Source organism: Branchiostoma lanceolatum, chromosome 10 (genome assembly GCF_035083965.1).
Source record: "Branchiostoma lanceolatum isolate klBraLanc5 chromosome 10, klBraLanc5.hap2, whole genome shotgun sequence".
Classification (NCBI taxonomy): Eukaryota; Metazoa; Chordata; class Leptocardii; order Amphioxiformes; family Branchiostomatidae; genus Branchiostoma; species Branchiostoma lanceolatum.
In genome coordinates this window covers 5,326,900-5,342,524 of record NC_089731.1, presented here as the reverse complement: position 1 = coordinate 5,342,524, position 15,625 = coordinate 5,326,900, and the positions used below count along the sequence as shown (strand labels likewise).

At 41.7% G+C, this 15,625-nt stretch overlaps 1 protein-coding gene across 1 annotated transcript; it reads left to right on the top strand.

Annotated features, from left to right (window-relative positions):
- The first annotated feature begins 152 nt into the window (after window positions 1-152).
- Window positions 153-4,433, top strand: LOC136443363 (N(G),N(G)-dimethylarginine dimethylaminohydrolase 1-like). The gene is made up of 6 exons (XM_066440581.1): window positions 153-257; window positions 1,033-1,512; window positions 1,936-2,035; window positions 2,438-2,634; window positions 3,298-3,426; window positions 3,935-4,433. The coding sequence occupies exons 2-6, from the start codon at window positions 1,072-1,074 to the stop codon at window positions 4,034-4,036; spliced, it is 969 nt and encodes a 322-aa protein (XP_066296678.1). The 5' UTR covers window positions 153-257; window positions 1,033-1,071; the 3' UTR covers window positions 4,037-4,433.
- The last annotated feature ends 11,192 nt before the right edge of the window (window positions 4,434-15,625 follow it).

The following is a 15,625-nucleotide window of genomic DNA, read 5'->3' as shown; positions in this document are numbered from 1 at the left end:
TATTTACTGTATTTGCCTATGTAGACAGTTACAGAGTCAGGGCATGATAGAAGTAGGTTGAATATTCCTCTTATTGTTCTAGAAATATTGACGACAAAAGGAAAAATATGAGGAAGTTGGAGATCTGTATCATGAACAATCTTGAAAAAAAAAAAACATGGACATAAAGTAGGGCATCGCAATGCAACCAGACGCATGACGTAAGGACTTGTCGGACGAGTTGTCTAATTTTGTCCGGACGCCTTAGCGGTGTACAGGTACGATTGTTTCTAACATTCCTCACAATTTTCAACGGAGCACATGTTAGGACTAGCTACAAGAATCATACGAGTATATACTAATTCTACTTAAGAAAAGTACAGTGACATTGAGACATATGATATTCTACATATGTCACTTTTGTTTTGCGAGCCAACTGCATAGACCGTGTGCTCGATCCATGAAGGTACTATAATAGCAAATAGGGTAATGGGTGATAAACAAGCTCTCTTATAACGTGTACATATTATATATCATATATTATATATTATATGACTAACTGAAACCAGTTTTCCTTACCGTTTTGTGTATTGACTTGTGGCGGTACGAGTCTAGAGCCCAGCGTTATTACAAAACATGCAATACTTCAGGACAACTTGTAAGGTAGTCTACACAAGAACTATGTAAATACAATGTCAGCACGTATAAGATTTCAGCTACGATTTCATATTTCCACTGTTGATTAACGCTGACTGTTGCCCTATTCAGCACAACGTCCCATGGCGTTAACAATTATTACGTTATGATACTCCTGTTTCTAGACTACCAATGCTTTCTTGTAACTCCAGAAGAGACTTGGTTCGCCTAGTATATTGTTTTATGTAAGTTATGTGTGTGTGTGTGTGTGTGTGTGTTTGTGTGTGTGTTTGTGTGTTATTACCATGCTGCGTGTGTTTAATCACGATTTAAAAATCTGACCATCTTCTTTTTCGTTTCAAACGTACGGTGTCCATAACACCAAATCAACATGGCCTAAAACACCTATTTCTACAGTACAGCAATTGTGTCCTGTTAGGTGGTGTTCATCGAAGAATGGGACAATCGGAGAGCAGCGACGAATACGAAGTAGACAGCAGACGTACCAGTCGTCCTAGGCCTACCCTTCCAACCAAACAGACGATAACGAAAGAGACGTTCCCAACGTACACACGGGCCATCGTCCGCCAGATCCCCAACTCCATACGCTACCGTTCAGAAGCGATTCAACAGTATGAGCTGGACTGCTGTTCGTGGTTGTTAGGTGGAGACGGGTACGACTATGATGGCCACTACCAAGAAGACCCTATCAACCTCCGCAGAGCCCGACGGCAGCATTCTCGGTACGTACGTATCCTGAGGGGGCTGGGGTTAGACGTGACCGTCCTACCGGCCGAAGAGTCCACCCCGGACTGCCCGTTTGTGGAGGACACCTGCGTGGTGGTCGGCAACAGAGCGCTGGTCACCAGGCCGGAGGGAATGGCCCGAAGAAGAGAGGTGAGAAATGTTCCATCTTAAAAAACAAACTTTATTGTCATTGAACTCCAAAACTTCAAGCCGTGCATCCTCTCTTACCAGGCCCACCACTTGAATGAATCAAGCAGCATCTCTGGCGTGACGGCCTGCGATTCGTTCCTCTCGCTGCGTTTAGCGCTGGCCAGATGTCAACCAATCAGATATCTCTTTTTGATGGAGGGAGAGTTACTAGCCAATCACGTTGCCTCTTGACCACTGGCTGTGACGTGATTGGCTTGTGAGGGCTGGCAAGTGCTAAGGCAGCAAAAAGAACGAATCACAGGCCAGTGTTATAGATTGATACATACAAGCGGTGGGCCGGTCACGAGAGGAGGAAGCTATGTTGACCTTGAGTATACGCAGGAAGTCGGACTGACTGGAAAATTTTCTGTTAATCGTTTTCAGCTCGACAGCATTGAAAACTGCCTGAGAAGTTTGGGTTTGGAAGTTCACAGGATACGCAACATGGGCGCTACACTTGAAGGCGGTGATGTCGTCTTCACAGGTATGAAACTACTGAGAAATATCCTCTATGTCGGTATACAGCACTTTGAAAAGGTTTGTCAAAATTCCAGTACTATTTTCGACAAGTTGTGGACTCCAACTTTTTTGAGCTAGAAAATATTTTTGATATTTCGAAGCGTACAGGTATAATTCAATTATTAACTATATTCACATGATCAGCTCATATTGCTGTTAATAGCGTTACTGGTTATGGTTTCAGTTTCGTGATTATGTTCCTGGTTATAGCGAGAAATATGTTCCGTTTTTAAATACAAAATGAAATACCATATTGTAGTGAAAAATTATAATCAATTCCATATCCAAATACATGATATTATGATATTTGCAAAATAGATATATGATACTATGAAAATATAATGTTATAATAAATCCCATATTGTAGGTACAGAATTTTTCGTGGGAGACTCGACACAGTCCAACTGGCTTGGTCACAGGATCCTGGCCAGCACGTTCCCAGAGTACCCTGTGCACTCCGTCCCGCTCTACCCTCCAGAGTTCCACCTGAAGGGCGTGGCCTGCTGCGCAGCTCCCGGCGTCATCGCTCTGGCACAGAACAGTGCGGGGAGAATAGCATGGGACGTACGTTTTCATTCATTTTCCACATCAATTAAACAATCAATTAAACAATCAAACAAACAAACAAAATCAAGCGGGCAGGCGCTCATGGCCGCCATTTTGGTGTCCTTGATTTGCATTTCAACTTTTTAACGAATCTTCGTGTAGTGTAGTCTCTAGCACAGAACAGTGCCGGGCGACTAGCATGAGACATACGTATAGAGCGTTTTCACTCACTTTCGGTATCAACAAAGCGGGCGTATAAAGACCGCCATTTTGGTGTCCTTGATTTGCATTTCAACGAACCTTCGTTTAGTGTAGTCTCTAGCACAGAACAATGCCGGGCGAATAGCATGGGATGTCTGTACTAGTATATAGAGTTTCACTAGTTTTCCTTATTGATGAAGTGGGCAGGTGCTCATGGCCGCCATGTTGGTGTCCTAGATTTGCATTTCAACGATCAAGCGTTCAAGCGTACATTGCACGGCGTTTTAAGATCTTAAGATTATCAAGTTTCCATGTATTCTGCCGGTATTCTCTTTTGTGAGCTATCACAATTGAAAGGAGTTATTTAGGAAGTCAAAAGATATTCATTCAAAACATATGTAACCACTATGTATTGCTAGAAATGCATGTGAAGGGTTTCTATATATATATAAATATAAACAGCTATTCTGGTTATTGCAGGTCATCCGTAGGCAGGGCATATCGTCCTACCAGCCGCTGTGGATGCCAGACTGTGCTGCTGTAGACTGTGTGTACGTCAACGGGACACTCATACACTGCTCGGAGCAGGAGGGGCAATGGAACTGCCAGGTACCATCATGTTATTATAGACGTGTCTACAGCACCCTCAAGTGCTGCAATGTACTGTGATTGTATCAATCAATCAATAAACAAATGTCATACTGCCATCACACTAGGTCGTACATATTTGCCCAGTATAATACTGATGATTTAAGCTTTTATAACTGTTTCTTTCTCTTCTTTCAAAACAACGATGAATGAAAACGGTCAATGAACATTTTTTTATTTATTGTTTGGCCGCTCAGGACACACAGCCAGGGCTGCCCAACTAGCCTATGGCCGATTACAAAGGGCTAACCCGGCTGACAAAGACAAGACATTACATTGGAATTTTTGACATGGACAGTATAACGAGCTATAACATGAACATTCTATCACTACAGCATGGCATCAATTGATTAGTGATGAATATCACTCATTACCCAATAAGTATCATAATCATTCTTATAATAATAATCATTTGTGTTAGCACTATTATCTATGTATCATTATCATTATCATTTCGCTCTCTGTCTAGGTGTATGCGGAGAGGCTCCCAGACTGTACCCGAGTCGAAGTGCCGTTGTACGAGCTGGGGAAAGTGCAGGCTGCTCTGTCCTGCTGTTCAGTACTCTTCTGATAACAGGATATTTTGCGCAAGAACTGATCAATATAAAATCACACGTTCTTCATTGTCCAGTGTCCTCAAAAATTATGTCCATATGCTGTCTTGGCTTCTCGGACGAACCACTTATATGATATGTCAAATAGAATAATGTGTTGTAACTAAGAACATTCTTAACTGATTTAAAAGAAATTTGCAGCCTCAAGCATTTGAATCATTTCTAAAGAACATCTTGCTTTGCTGTGGTGAAGTAGATACGGGAAAAAGTCATTATCGAGATTTTGATTTGCAACACGTGAAACAGTGTCCTACTGGTATACTAGGGGTTCTCAAAATGAAAGACTTGAAGGAATGGCTATATAATTCACTTAGATGTCTTCTATCCTTTAACAAATTAAATCATGAAAATACACAGATAAGTTATTGGCATATTTTTGTTCACGTGCACATTGATCGCACACACGAACACACCCAGGTGTAAACTTCTATGCGAAGATACCATGTTCCATACGTGGGTGTGTGGGGTCAATATTGGAAATCATACCTCCCATGTTACATGTATCTGTGAGCGTAGATGAATGTCATCTTTCTTCGGAAGTGAATGTCGGCTGTTTTGTAAAATGCGAAGTTTCTAATTCTCATCGAGACCAATCAAGCACAACATTGCTTCGACGGTTCCATTCAAAGTCAAACTTTCGTGATTGGCTCCCTCATTAGATATCAAAGAAAGGTGCCATTACACTAGGGGGTCATATGGAATAAGTAAAAGAAAACATCGGCATAAGCATGTACACAGCAATATATGTAACTCATGCTAAAAATCGTTGTGAGTGTATCTTGTGAAATTATGCTGTACATTGGGTGTTCTATAAATCGCGATGTTTTGCTAAATCAAACACCCCCTTGTTCCTAGTGGGATCATCCAAACGCATGACTTGTGATTGGCCTAATTAACATGACGTCATGAGGGGTATAAGAACGTGGACCCGCGCCATTTTCGATCTCTCCTGTTTTGGTCCCGTTTCCCCCTAACCCTAACGTACTGCCACCCGGTCTTCCATTTTATCCTGCTGTTCTCAAACTTCCAGCTCTCAGCAGGTTGGGAGACCGACTCATCATTTGCACAAAAGAGCGGATTTTCGGGGCCAGGGCTGAGAGCCACGGCCGTATCGTAGGGAAGGACAACGCCTGTCGGGGTCACTCGTACCCGTGGCCGCCCCCCTCCCATCCAGGCACCCCGGCCGCGGCTCTTCTTGCCCGCACGCCGGGAGAAAGGGTTCGTCCCTGCTGCTTGTCGGGGTGGAGGACAGTCGGCATGGCGTTCAGCCTTCTTTGTAGATAAACTGGAAATTTCGGTGTTGGCCCTTTCTCCCAAGATTTGGAGTCTAGGGTTTGCCGAGTTTCCTACATATAAACAGTCTATTGACTATTGCTGCATGATGGGTTGGTGGAAAGAGCGGTCCAGTCCGGACGGCGGAAAAAGCGGCCCGACCGTTCTTGTGTGAGCTTTCACCGCATGATAACATTTTATGCCGTCAGTAAGGTTTGTTAAGTCAAGTCAAGTCAAAGTTTATTGCACAACGATTGTAACAGGTACAATGTATCGCAAAATACTACTGGCTGCTCATATTAAACTAGTGCAAACTAAAGTTCATGGAAGTAGACGGAGGAAAAAGCTGTCCGACCTTTTCAGTTTTCTTGTGGTTATGCCGCATGATGATAACATTTTATGCCATCTTTAGTTTGTAAGATTTATTAACGAACCACGCAGCCTGAATGCTTTATTTCTGAGCCAAGTTCCTTGAAGTAGAACATGTGTTAATCGAAATAAAATATACAAATTGTCGTAAACATAAATGATAAAGTCCACCTCCCCACATCATGACGTAGGTCCACTCTCGTCACCAGGATCACTTGTGCAGACGCGATCTCTGTCCCAGTAACATGAGGGTGTTATCCACGCCTTCATCTCGTATAATGAATTGATGGATATTGCACCATACACATCATAACTTTCATAACTTCCAATTACGTTCTACACAATCCTTACCTGCCGTGATCTCTGATCTTCACTGTGTTGTCTGTCTTTCGTGGAACACCATAATCGAAAACGTACAAATGCAAGATCATAGAAATGCAAATATTTGATGGTGCATGCAGCCACTCCTGTAAAATGGTAACAAGAACTGTACTGATCATGAAGTTACGAAACATAGTTAAGTATCACGACCAGTAAGTATTTCATTCCTGTATCAAGAAGTGCACAGAGTGGTAGTATAGTATCACTTACGTTACATACAACAAAACTCAAGGCGAAGCAAAGGTCGTGTAGACCATCGCTGGAGGGGATTTTTCTTTTCTTTAACCGGGTGAAAATCAGTGATGGCATCCATAACATTTAATCCATGTGGCCTAGAATGACAATCCAATGCCGGCTAAGATACTAATCTCATTCTGCCTCTCTTTGGTCCATTAAAGTAAATGATTGAAGTTCTTAGCGTTAGCCACGGAGATTATTGGATTGTCAACTCAGGGCTTTGTTTTATCGCTGTAATATGTTCCATTTTGTAATTAAAGCCACTTCTCCCTCTAAAAATACGCCTTCAGACATATCCCGCGTTTACATCAATCTGATTTCTTGGTTGTCGGCTTTGCCCAGTTCAATTTTAGTGTGATCTGAAAAAGAGAAGTCGCATACACGAACCTGGATATCCATTCGTAACTCAACCCCAACGTGTTCATATGTTGGCATCATCAGGAAAATAAAGTCCACGTCATCTTGATAGTTAGAGGTTTTCAATGTCACCCGGGCTTGGTATGCTACCTTTTTACGTCCATGAGAAATGGACGTATTTTTTGTGTGTCTTGGTGTGTGTTTGTGTGTGTGTGTGTGTGAGCGCGCGCGCTCGTTTACGTTTCCATATATTTGTGGTCAGCATAACTTAAGAACCACTGGTCAAGGTCGATTGTGGGCCCCTGGTGGCTGTCCTCGGTACTGCAGCAGAATGTCCGGTTTCTTGTAGCTTTTGTCCTGGACACACTACGGTTTATGAAAGGATGTCTGTTTCACTTTTATTTCGCCCACCCACTCCAATCATTTCCTGCAAGATCCGAGGACCAAGAAATTAAATTGGGGTGGCCTACTATACTGTAGCTTTTGTAACAACATCTCAATTCCACAAGTCTATATGACTTCTAGCAAGGAGGTTATAGGCAGATGCTATAACCTCCTTGCTTGAAGGTTGACTTCGTGGACTTGCAAACGTTCTTATGCTTGCTCGAATTAAATCCATGACGTAAGCGATTTCTGAGCACACCAATGCTGATTGAGGGATAACCTTGATATGAAGTCAATGTCAAATGCCCCTGACGTAGCGTACAAGTAATGTAGCCATGAATTAAAGGGCACTATCGTGCAAAAATAAATGTTTTATCTAAAAAGCTCCTCTAAAATAAATGCACTGTTCCTTTGAGAGTCCCGTAAACCCAAACATTATGCAGCGCGTTTTTTTTAGCCATGGGATTCACTAAAAGCTTTATAAGCGTGTTAGTGTTCTTATATCTAAATCCGACACGACACTGCCGTACGCTACACCGTCTGTCACAGCCCTGGCGTCACCGGAACACTTCTCTCGTGAGTGGCTTGTGTATGTGAAGGGATCATTTCATATGTAGAAGCGCAGCACGAAATCTAATCTTTAAGCACACCTTAAAGTATGCGTTTTTTAAAATGAATGTATGTTTTATGTGCTTTACGATCAGATCTCGTGCAGTGTATATGTTGGTAGAATTATTATTTTCGGTGTGTATGTTTGTGTCTCTGTATTTCTGCATATTTTTGGAAGCATAAGTCATGAAGTTTTAAATGAATGGATTGTGATGGTATTTGGTTTGTGTGTATGTCTTGAAAAGACAAGGGCTATGTTCGATTCTCCTAATGGCTTTCCTGGATACTGCAGCAGTAGTGCAGTACATATTATTCAGAGGGATATTAAGCCATTCTTGAGAAGGCCTCGGTAACACCGTTTTTGTAATGTGGCGTCCTTAAGGTACCCAGGAGACTTATGAGAGCTGACGTTACTAGATAATTGGATTTTCTTGCTACTATGCTGTGTGGCATAGATATCACTGGAGTACGAACATTCATTTAATCCTTTCATACACTGACACACGCGACGTTACTGATTATCACTCGTGTCCAATCATTTCCCCGGCGAGCTAACAAGTCAGCCCGACCAGGAGATAGCACAGCTACGGTGCTGCATAGCCTCCATAGCAGGCACTCTGGGCCTTATTTTGGGCTTATAATACCCTTTTTGTGATGATGACTTCTTTTATTACTGGGTGCAGCCAGCCCGTAACCGTTAACCGGGCTGCACAAACAGCCCAGTAAAAAAAAGAAGACGCATCAGCAAAGCACCCCCCCAAGGACCAAAGAGCCTGCTATGGAGGCTACCGCTGTAGGAGTCCTGTAAGGGTGTTCTTACATTCGTCGTAGGTCTACCTACGATTTTAATGGCGTAGAATGTTCAAGCAGGCTGTGACAGAACCAACCACCGACAAGGATCTAAGACAGCCTTTTCTGTAATAAATAAATTTTGCATGACACACACACGACTATTCCACAAATGCTCCCAGTTTGTACCGCTTGTGCTTAAAGGGTGAGTTCAAACGATAATGTGTGTGTAAAATCACATGAATTCGAGAATATGGCAGAACACGTGATGTACATAAAATGCCCTTTAAAAAAAGGCTAAAAGTGTCTTGCCCGATTTCTATTATTTCTTAATGTATGTGGTTGTTTGTCGAAATGACATGCATGGCAATCGTTGATAAGCTCTCTAACTCACAAATCACATGTTATACTATACCTCTATTTTGTACCATGTTTAATAGTTGTTGCCATACATTGTACCGTGTACAATTGTCGTGCATAGTTTCTTTGATTTGTTTGTTATCCTTTATGTGCAGTTCAATCCATCATGATGCTACCTGTCGGATACATCTGTCAACGAAGAAATCAATGACCCGAGTTTTATATCAGAAGCTCGTTTCTGGAATGCCAAAACGCAAATCTTGCATGTTGGGTACATGTATCAATGCCAGCGCACATTCACACAAACGCCCATAACATCTGCTGACATAATCCCACCGGGAACCTAAGACCGCCACATCTAAGACAAAACGGTGATTATTAAGAGTTCAACAGCATCAGTAATCCCCGAGGCATGTACACTTCAGATATCCAGGTGTTCGAGACATTCTTGAGTAGGCCTCGACAATCATTAAATTCAGTTTGTTTAAAACATGACGCGTCTTAGGGTACCCGGTGTAATTATGTTAGTAGACGTTTCACATCAATCATATTAACACATTACTAATTAGACATCAATGTACATCTAAGAGCCGTTAGACGTTGCTTAATGCCCTTAGATGATGTACCCAAAAGAAAAGATGAGCACTCTGCTCCTGAAATAAGTAAGTCATAGGATATGTTAACGTTTGATACTCCACTTCATTATTTATTTATCTGAATAAACTTTTATCTCTGACATATAGATCCTTTCTCATGCCAACCATGAAATGTTAACTTCGAACGTTCAACACCAACAGTACACGACATCAGAGTGCTATCATAAACCTTTGTCATCATGGCGTCTTCCTTAAGCTTGTGAATAAAACTACCAGTGGCAGTGCGCCCGCTGGTTCCAACCGAAGCAGGTGTTTCCAATGTGGGGAGATAAGCCTTGTGCACCACCGTGATATGAACGGTTATAATGAACTACAAGGGCACCTGAGGGCAGCTTATGAAATAATCAGTCATAAAACAAGGAATATTTGACATTAATGCTGTCGGAAATGAATAAGGTACTTATCTACATTCATGAAGATCGACCAAGATTTTTTAATTAAATGTAATTAAGAAATAATCAGTTATGTTGAAACGAAATGGATGCTGTTGGAACTGAATTAGGTACTTATCTATACTGGTGAACATCGACTAGGCTTTTTTAAAAGTTTGAGAAATAGTTAGTTATAATAAAATGCGGGAGATTTGACATAGATGCTGTCGGAAATGAATTAGGTACGTATCCACACTCGTGAAGATCGACCAAGATTTTCTAAGAAAGTTTAAGAAATGGTCAGTTATGATGAAACGCAGAATATTTGAAATTGATGCTGTTGGAACTGAATTAGGTTCTTACCTATACTTGTGAAGATCGACCAAATTTTTAAAGAAAGTTGAATAAGTAATCAGTTATGATAAAACGTGGAATATTTGAAATTGCTATGGTCGGAAATGAATTAGGTACGCAACGTTTATATCTATTCTAATAAAGATCGAACGAAGTTACGATAGCGCATTGCAATTCTATACACGAACGTTACTTTTCAATCATAGACTGGGGGCACCGCAAAGTCCAGCAAAGTCATTGATAAAAAGACTACTAAGAGCATTCATGAGAATAAAGATATTGAATAACACATGGCATTTCAGAAAAAAAGGGATAATCAAGATAGTTATAATCAATTCTGTAACGTCAAGTTTTACAGAAAAGATATCGAATAGGAGATTTCACACTAAAAGTTCTGTAATACCCTTTTAAGGTTCGCGGGATCTAATTTCGCGGTATGGAGAAAATTGAGTCTTCGCGGTGGTTAATAAGTTCGCGATTGAAACAATGGGGTTGGTAGGCAGAAGAGGTAACCATGAACGCCCTTTTCAGTACTTGAAGGAATCCTTTCTAATTTCTATGATTTACCTGTACCAGAACTGCATCCATGAAGTATTATCCATTTATGGTAGTATCACAGGGGAGAGACGGCAAGTCTTTATAAATTTTTCCACAATACTTCGGCTTGTGATAAAGCGGTTTTAGATCCAGGGAACCAGTTGATTTGAACATCAATCTCGTGCAGCACTCATGCACAGGGTGATTTTTGACGTCAAAGCGCAGACCTATAAAACCGGCTAGCATTTATCACCTTTCACACATCCTGCTCGAAAACGTGGCCGTCTTCGTGACGCGACTGGTAACGACTTACGAAGAATACTAACGTCACAATTATACCTTAAGAGATGCAGAATCTCGATTGACGACATTATGGAAAGGAATCTCTAAACATTAATTGTTGAAAATTAATGCGGTGTGAGATGAATACATTGTTGTTGATCACAAATTTCCTGGGAATCAGATCCAATACTGTAAGTGTTGAAATTGTCGTGGTGGTTTAATGTTCGTGGTTTTAGCGGTAGCCACTTCAATGCGAACTTAAAACCACCGCGACAATTCTTGTTCTGTCTTATGCCCGCCTAAAAACCCAAAACCACCGCGAACACTCCATTTGCTCCCTACCACGAAATCAAATCTCCGCGAACGTATGTAGCATGCAGAACATCTTGAGAGAAAAAACAGTCGGTATATCTTAAGTCTAATCCATGATAGTTTCACTGGAACTATCATAGCAAGAAAATGAATACGTCATACGTGACTAGGTTTTTCTCCATCCATCGCTCCTTACCTGAAGAATGCATTTGATATATTAGGCTATGATATGAATATATTTATAAGGCTGAACACTACGTACCCCGTACAATAGCACTCTTCTGCATAGTATCAACTTATTACCATCTTATTCTTTCCGAAGCATCGTTGAATTATTAATTAGTAATCAATGGAATGGTTGGTATATGCATGCGGATAGTTATATTGTAATATTAAGGTAAGGTAAGTTATATTCAGACAAAATTGTAAATGATTGTTGGCAGATTTTTAAACGCCGTACACAACACGTCGAATGGCACATTTTTCTCTTTCTGTTTTAACAAACAAGCTCGCCCAGAAACCAGAAGTCCTGCGATCGAATCCCTTGACATGCCACATATGTTGTACCCTTGGGGAAAAAAGCACTTAACATGACTTGCCTCACTCCACTCCACTAAAAATGGTACCTGACTTCGGTTGGGTAAAAGGCGGTGGAAGGAGGAGGACGGGCTCCGCCTTCTAGTGCCGTGTCTAGACACAGTGGATAACAGCCCATTGCCCCTAGCCTCTACCAGGCCCTACGGAACGCTGGGAAAATAGTAGAAATTGGCCAAATAGAGTGAATTGTATGCTAAGGGAAAGACAGTGGATACTGTCTGAAACGTCTGACTGTTTCAAAATCTTATCCAGTTGCTTGAGTAATTATTTTTGGCGTATCTTATTACCTGGATGTCTAACCTTCATCAACGTATGCTAAGGGACTCGGCTACGGGTCCAATCTGCAATCCTAGGAGCCTGCAAGTGAAACCCTGGCAAATTTTCTCCCTGTAGCCGGCGTAGTTAGTCAGGTAAAGACTACATTGCCCCTACGGCTTTAAAAATGCTATGGGAACCTTTACCTTTACCTAAACACGATTATCGACAGGTTCCACGGTTTGGGCAGAAGTCACTAACGTTATATCCGCCGACAAAGGTCAATTTCTTGGTATTGAATTCCAAAAGCGACACCAAACCAGCCGTACATGACGATTATCACGGTGTCGTGAGGGAGCTTTAGGCATAAGCCTCAAGCGTCAAACCTCTGCATGTAAAAGAACCCAACACACCTATCGAGAAGAGCAGGGGCGACCCGGTGTGCTGGCCAAAAACGCAAGCCGTGATGAAGCCGCATCGCACTACCACTAGCTACTTGAAAAAGCATTATGCTTCACCTCAGTTGAGGACGACTGCTTTACCTTTTTTTATACTGTTCTCCACAATATGCTGTATTTCGATAAGTGGTATAATTATAAATTAAGATTAGCCTTTTATTTTTGTTGTTTAGTAGTTGTTGCTTAGTAGTTGTTGTACCATGTAAGATTGTCAAGCGATAAAGTTCATTCATAAAGTTCATTAATTTACAGATCATCGTTGTTTGAATATATGAAGGTGATTAAAAAAGAGAGAAGACTAGGTTAAAAAGTAATTAACCCAATGCTGTAGATCGTTTTCGTGACGTGTTATGGAGGCGGACGCAGCTATCTGCATTTCATTTTCATTTAATCGTAGCTCAAGCGTTTCCGGGCATATAGAGGTCTTCTAACTCTCTCAAGTCACCTCCGTTTAATTGAGCACGTCGCCGGAACGTAAGCAAGAACTTGCGTTTAAGGTAGTGTTCACGTACTTAAGGTTATATCTCGCATATAGGTTCATTTAGTTGTGTCCAAAGACATATCTTATGCAACGGCTGTTACTCCGATGGAACGTTGACCAAAGAGAACAAAAGAGATTCGGCAGTTATAATAGGTTTAAATAGCAGGCTAATTGCCTTACACGCAGTACGTTCCGGCGACGTGCTGTTTAATTGTGGATAGCTCACGGAGGAGAATACCATTAGAATACATACAATTTATCCATAGATGTAAAGTAAACGCCGTGTTCTCTTGAGCAAAATGATCTGAAGAATCTATCATTAAATATCCGGTAGATTAACTGTAAATACCACCGAACATCCAAGTTATTTAAAATCTTCGGGAAAATAAAATTCTTAACGACGCAGAGGAGTTTTCCCCTCGTCTCCCCATTAACAAATATACTTCTAGCGACTTGTGAATAAACCCTCGAGATCAAGCACTACAACAGATCAAAGATGAAACAAATGTTTTAAAATATCATTAAATACTTTAGAAAGAACCAATTTATAATCAAATAGACATATTAGGAGTTAGTCCTTTTTGAAGCCTTTATAGTGGAAAGGTCTAATAGAATATGATGAATATAAAACGAATTGATCAAAATCAGTCTTTTGAAACACTCTTTTAGAACTTTTCACAGTGCAAATCCCCCGCAAAAATTCTCATCCAGCGAATGAAAACATTTCTGCCACAGCTTACTAATTTACAAACGCACGTCACTAATCTAATCCGAAGCCGCATTAAATAATGAATACGTGAGATGACAAGCTCGCCCCCGCTCCCGAACACACCCCCTGCCCCTCATGAATGATCTTAATGAGCCAGTCCTGACGTGAAAGTGTTTGTGGTGATTTAATGTGGAGTAAGTGTTTAAGCTGTGCCCCTCGGATGATGGTGCATACGCCGCCGCTATCTTACTGAGACAGCCGGACAACTCACACCTACGGTGGCGAAATCTCTCCCACCTCCCCGCCGAGTATATTGACGACATCGGCTTTGTCGCCTTCGGTGATGTAACGACTGTAAAATATCACTAAATATTGCTATCATCAGAGGCTTCATGACGGTGACGTTCGTATTCTTATGGAGTGCGCAATCTTTGTGTAACAGCCGCGGCAAGGCTTGGAGTTCTGCCCAAATGCGGCATTGAAGAGCCGGGCGGAGGTAAATCATCCCGTCGGCGTTAGTCAACGTTTCAAAGGTGCTCCTCCTGACAACGTCGGCTGAAAGAGGTCCGGGAAAATCTTCAGGGCCATTTCAGGAGGCGCCAACGTTACTGATGTTGCTCCATGTGCAGAGGTCGTGAGGAAAGTACGCGTTTCACTGCGTCAAACCAGACTACATCTATCGCCTTACGTAGGTGGACAAACGGATATAGTAGGAGGGACTCGTAGTTGATGTACTTATATATGTGTGGCTGAACTTGAGTGCTGCGGGAGTACAGCGCCGAGACATCAGTCGTTCTTTCAGTTGATGTAGACTTGGCAACCAGCACGGTACTGAGAGTGGTAGCGCTGTCACACTGTCAGGAAAGGTAAGGAGATTCAGAGTGTTTAATGATTAATCTCCATTTCTTATGTGGTAGATTTTATGTATCCTAGCTAGCATTCGTCAAAAATTATCACTGTGAGTCGAAGAGTGTAGTGGGCATATAGAATTATTAATTCTTCATGATGTCAACAATAGGAACTTTACAGGAATACAAGAAGGCTTGAACTAGACCTTCTGGCCAGTGGTCCATTTATGTTTGCTTACAAAAAAAATCTTATCAAGTGCTTCTTACTTGGAGTTGGTTACATGTAGTCTGAGAAAGAGGTTCACCTCAGACGGGGTACAAGTTTTGCTTGTGTTTCCGTGTTCGCACCTGTAACTCCTTTGATGGATTTATATGAATTTTTGGTATGTGGGTCCCGCATGGTATGGCGATGTTGGGTCCCCTAGCAGTTTTTTTCAGGTACTGCACCATAAAACGCCGACACCCCCTTTCTGAAACCTGAGTGTTATAGTCCATAGACAACTGGTCAGCCGTCCCCAACGAGTGACCCCTTATGGGAGGGATATAGCTACATTGTACATGTAGGATTGATTAACGGAAGAAGGGAAGGGGATGATCACTAACATCTGTAATGGCTATATGGCATTAGATATTCACAAAAACTCTAAATATTTCACGGAGGTATGAGATTTTAGATTTCCTTCAGTCTAGAAGGGAGCCGTTGCAATGATGAAACTGTACGAAGCACGTCATACCCTTACAACCAACCTTCAAACCAATTAACCCGAACAAGACCTTAGCGTTTCAGCTAGCTTTAAGTTCTGATTTAGATAGTCCTTTCTTCATTCGAATTAGATACACTCGTCGGTTGTCAATGCCCGTGGGTTAAACCGAAATGAGGTCGAACTGCCGTTGTCTGCCGTTACGACCTCTCGCCAAGCCTGTTCTT

Bases quoted from the DNA above. Each gene is read 5' to 3' on its own strand.
- LOC136443363 (XM_066440581.1), top strand. From the start codon at position 1,072: ATGGGACAATCGGAGAGCAGCGACGAATACGAAGTAGACAGCAGACGT. The intron at 2,635-3,297 runs GTACGTTTTCAT...TGGTTATTGCAG, and splicing joins CGGGGAGAATAGCATGGGAC to GTCATCCGTAGGCAGGGCAT. The intron at 3,427-3,934 runs GTACCATCATGT...CTCTCTGTCTAG, and splicing joins AGGGGCAATGGAACTGCCAG to GTGTATGCGGAGAGGCTCCC.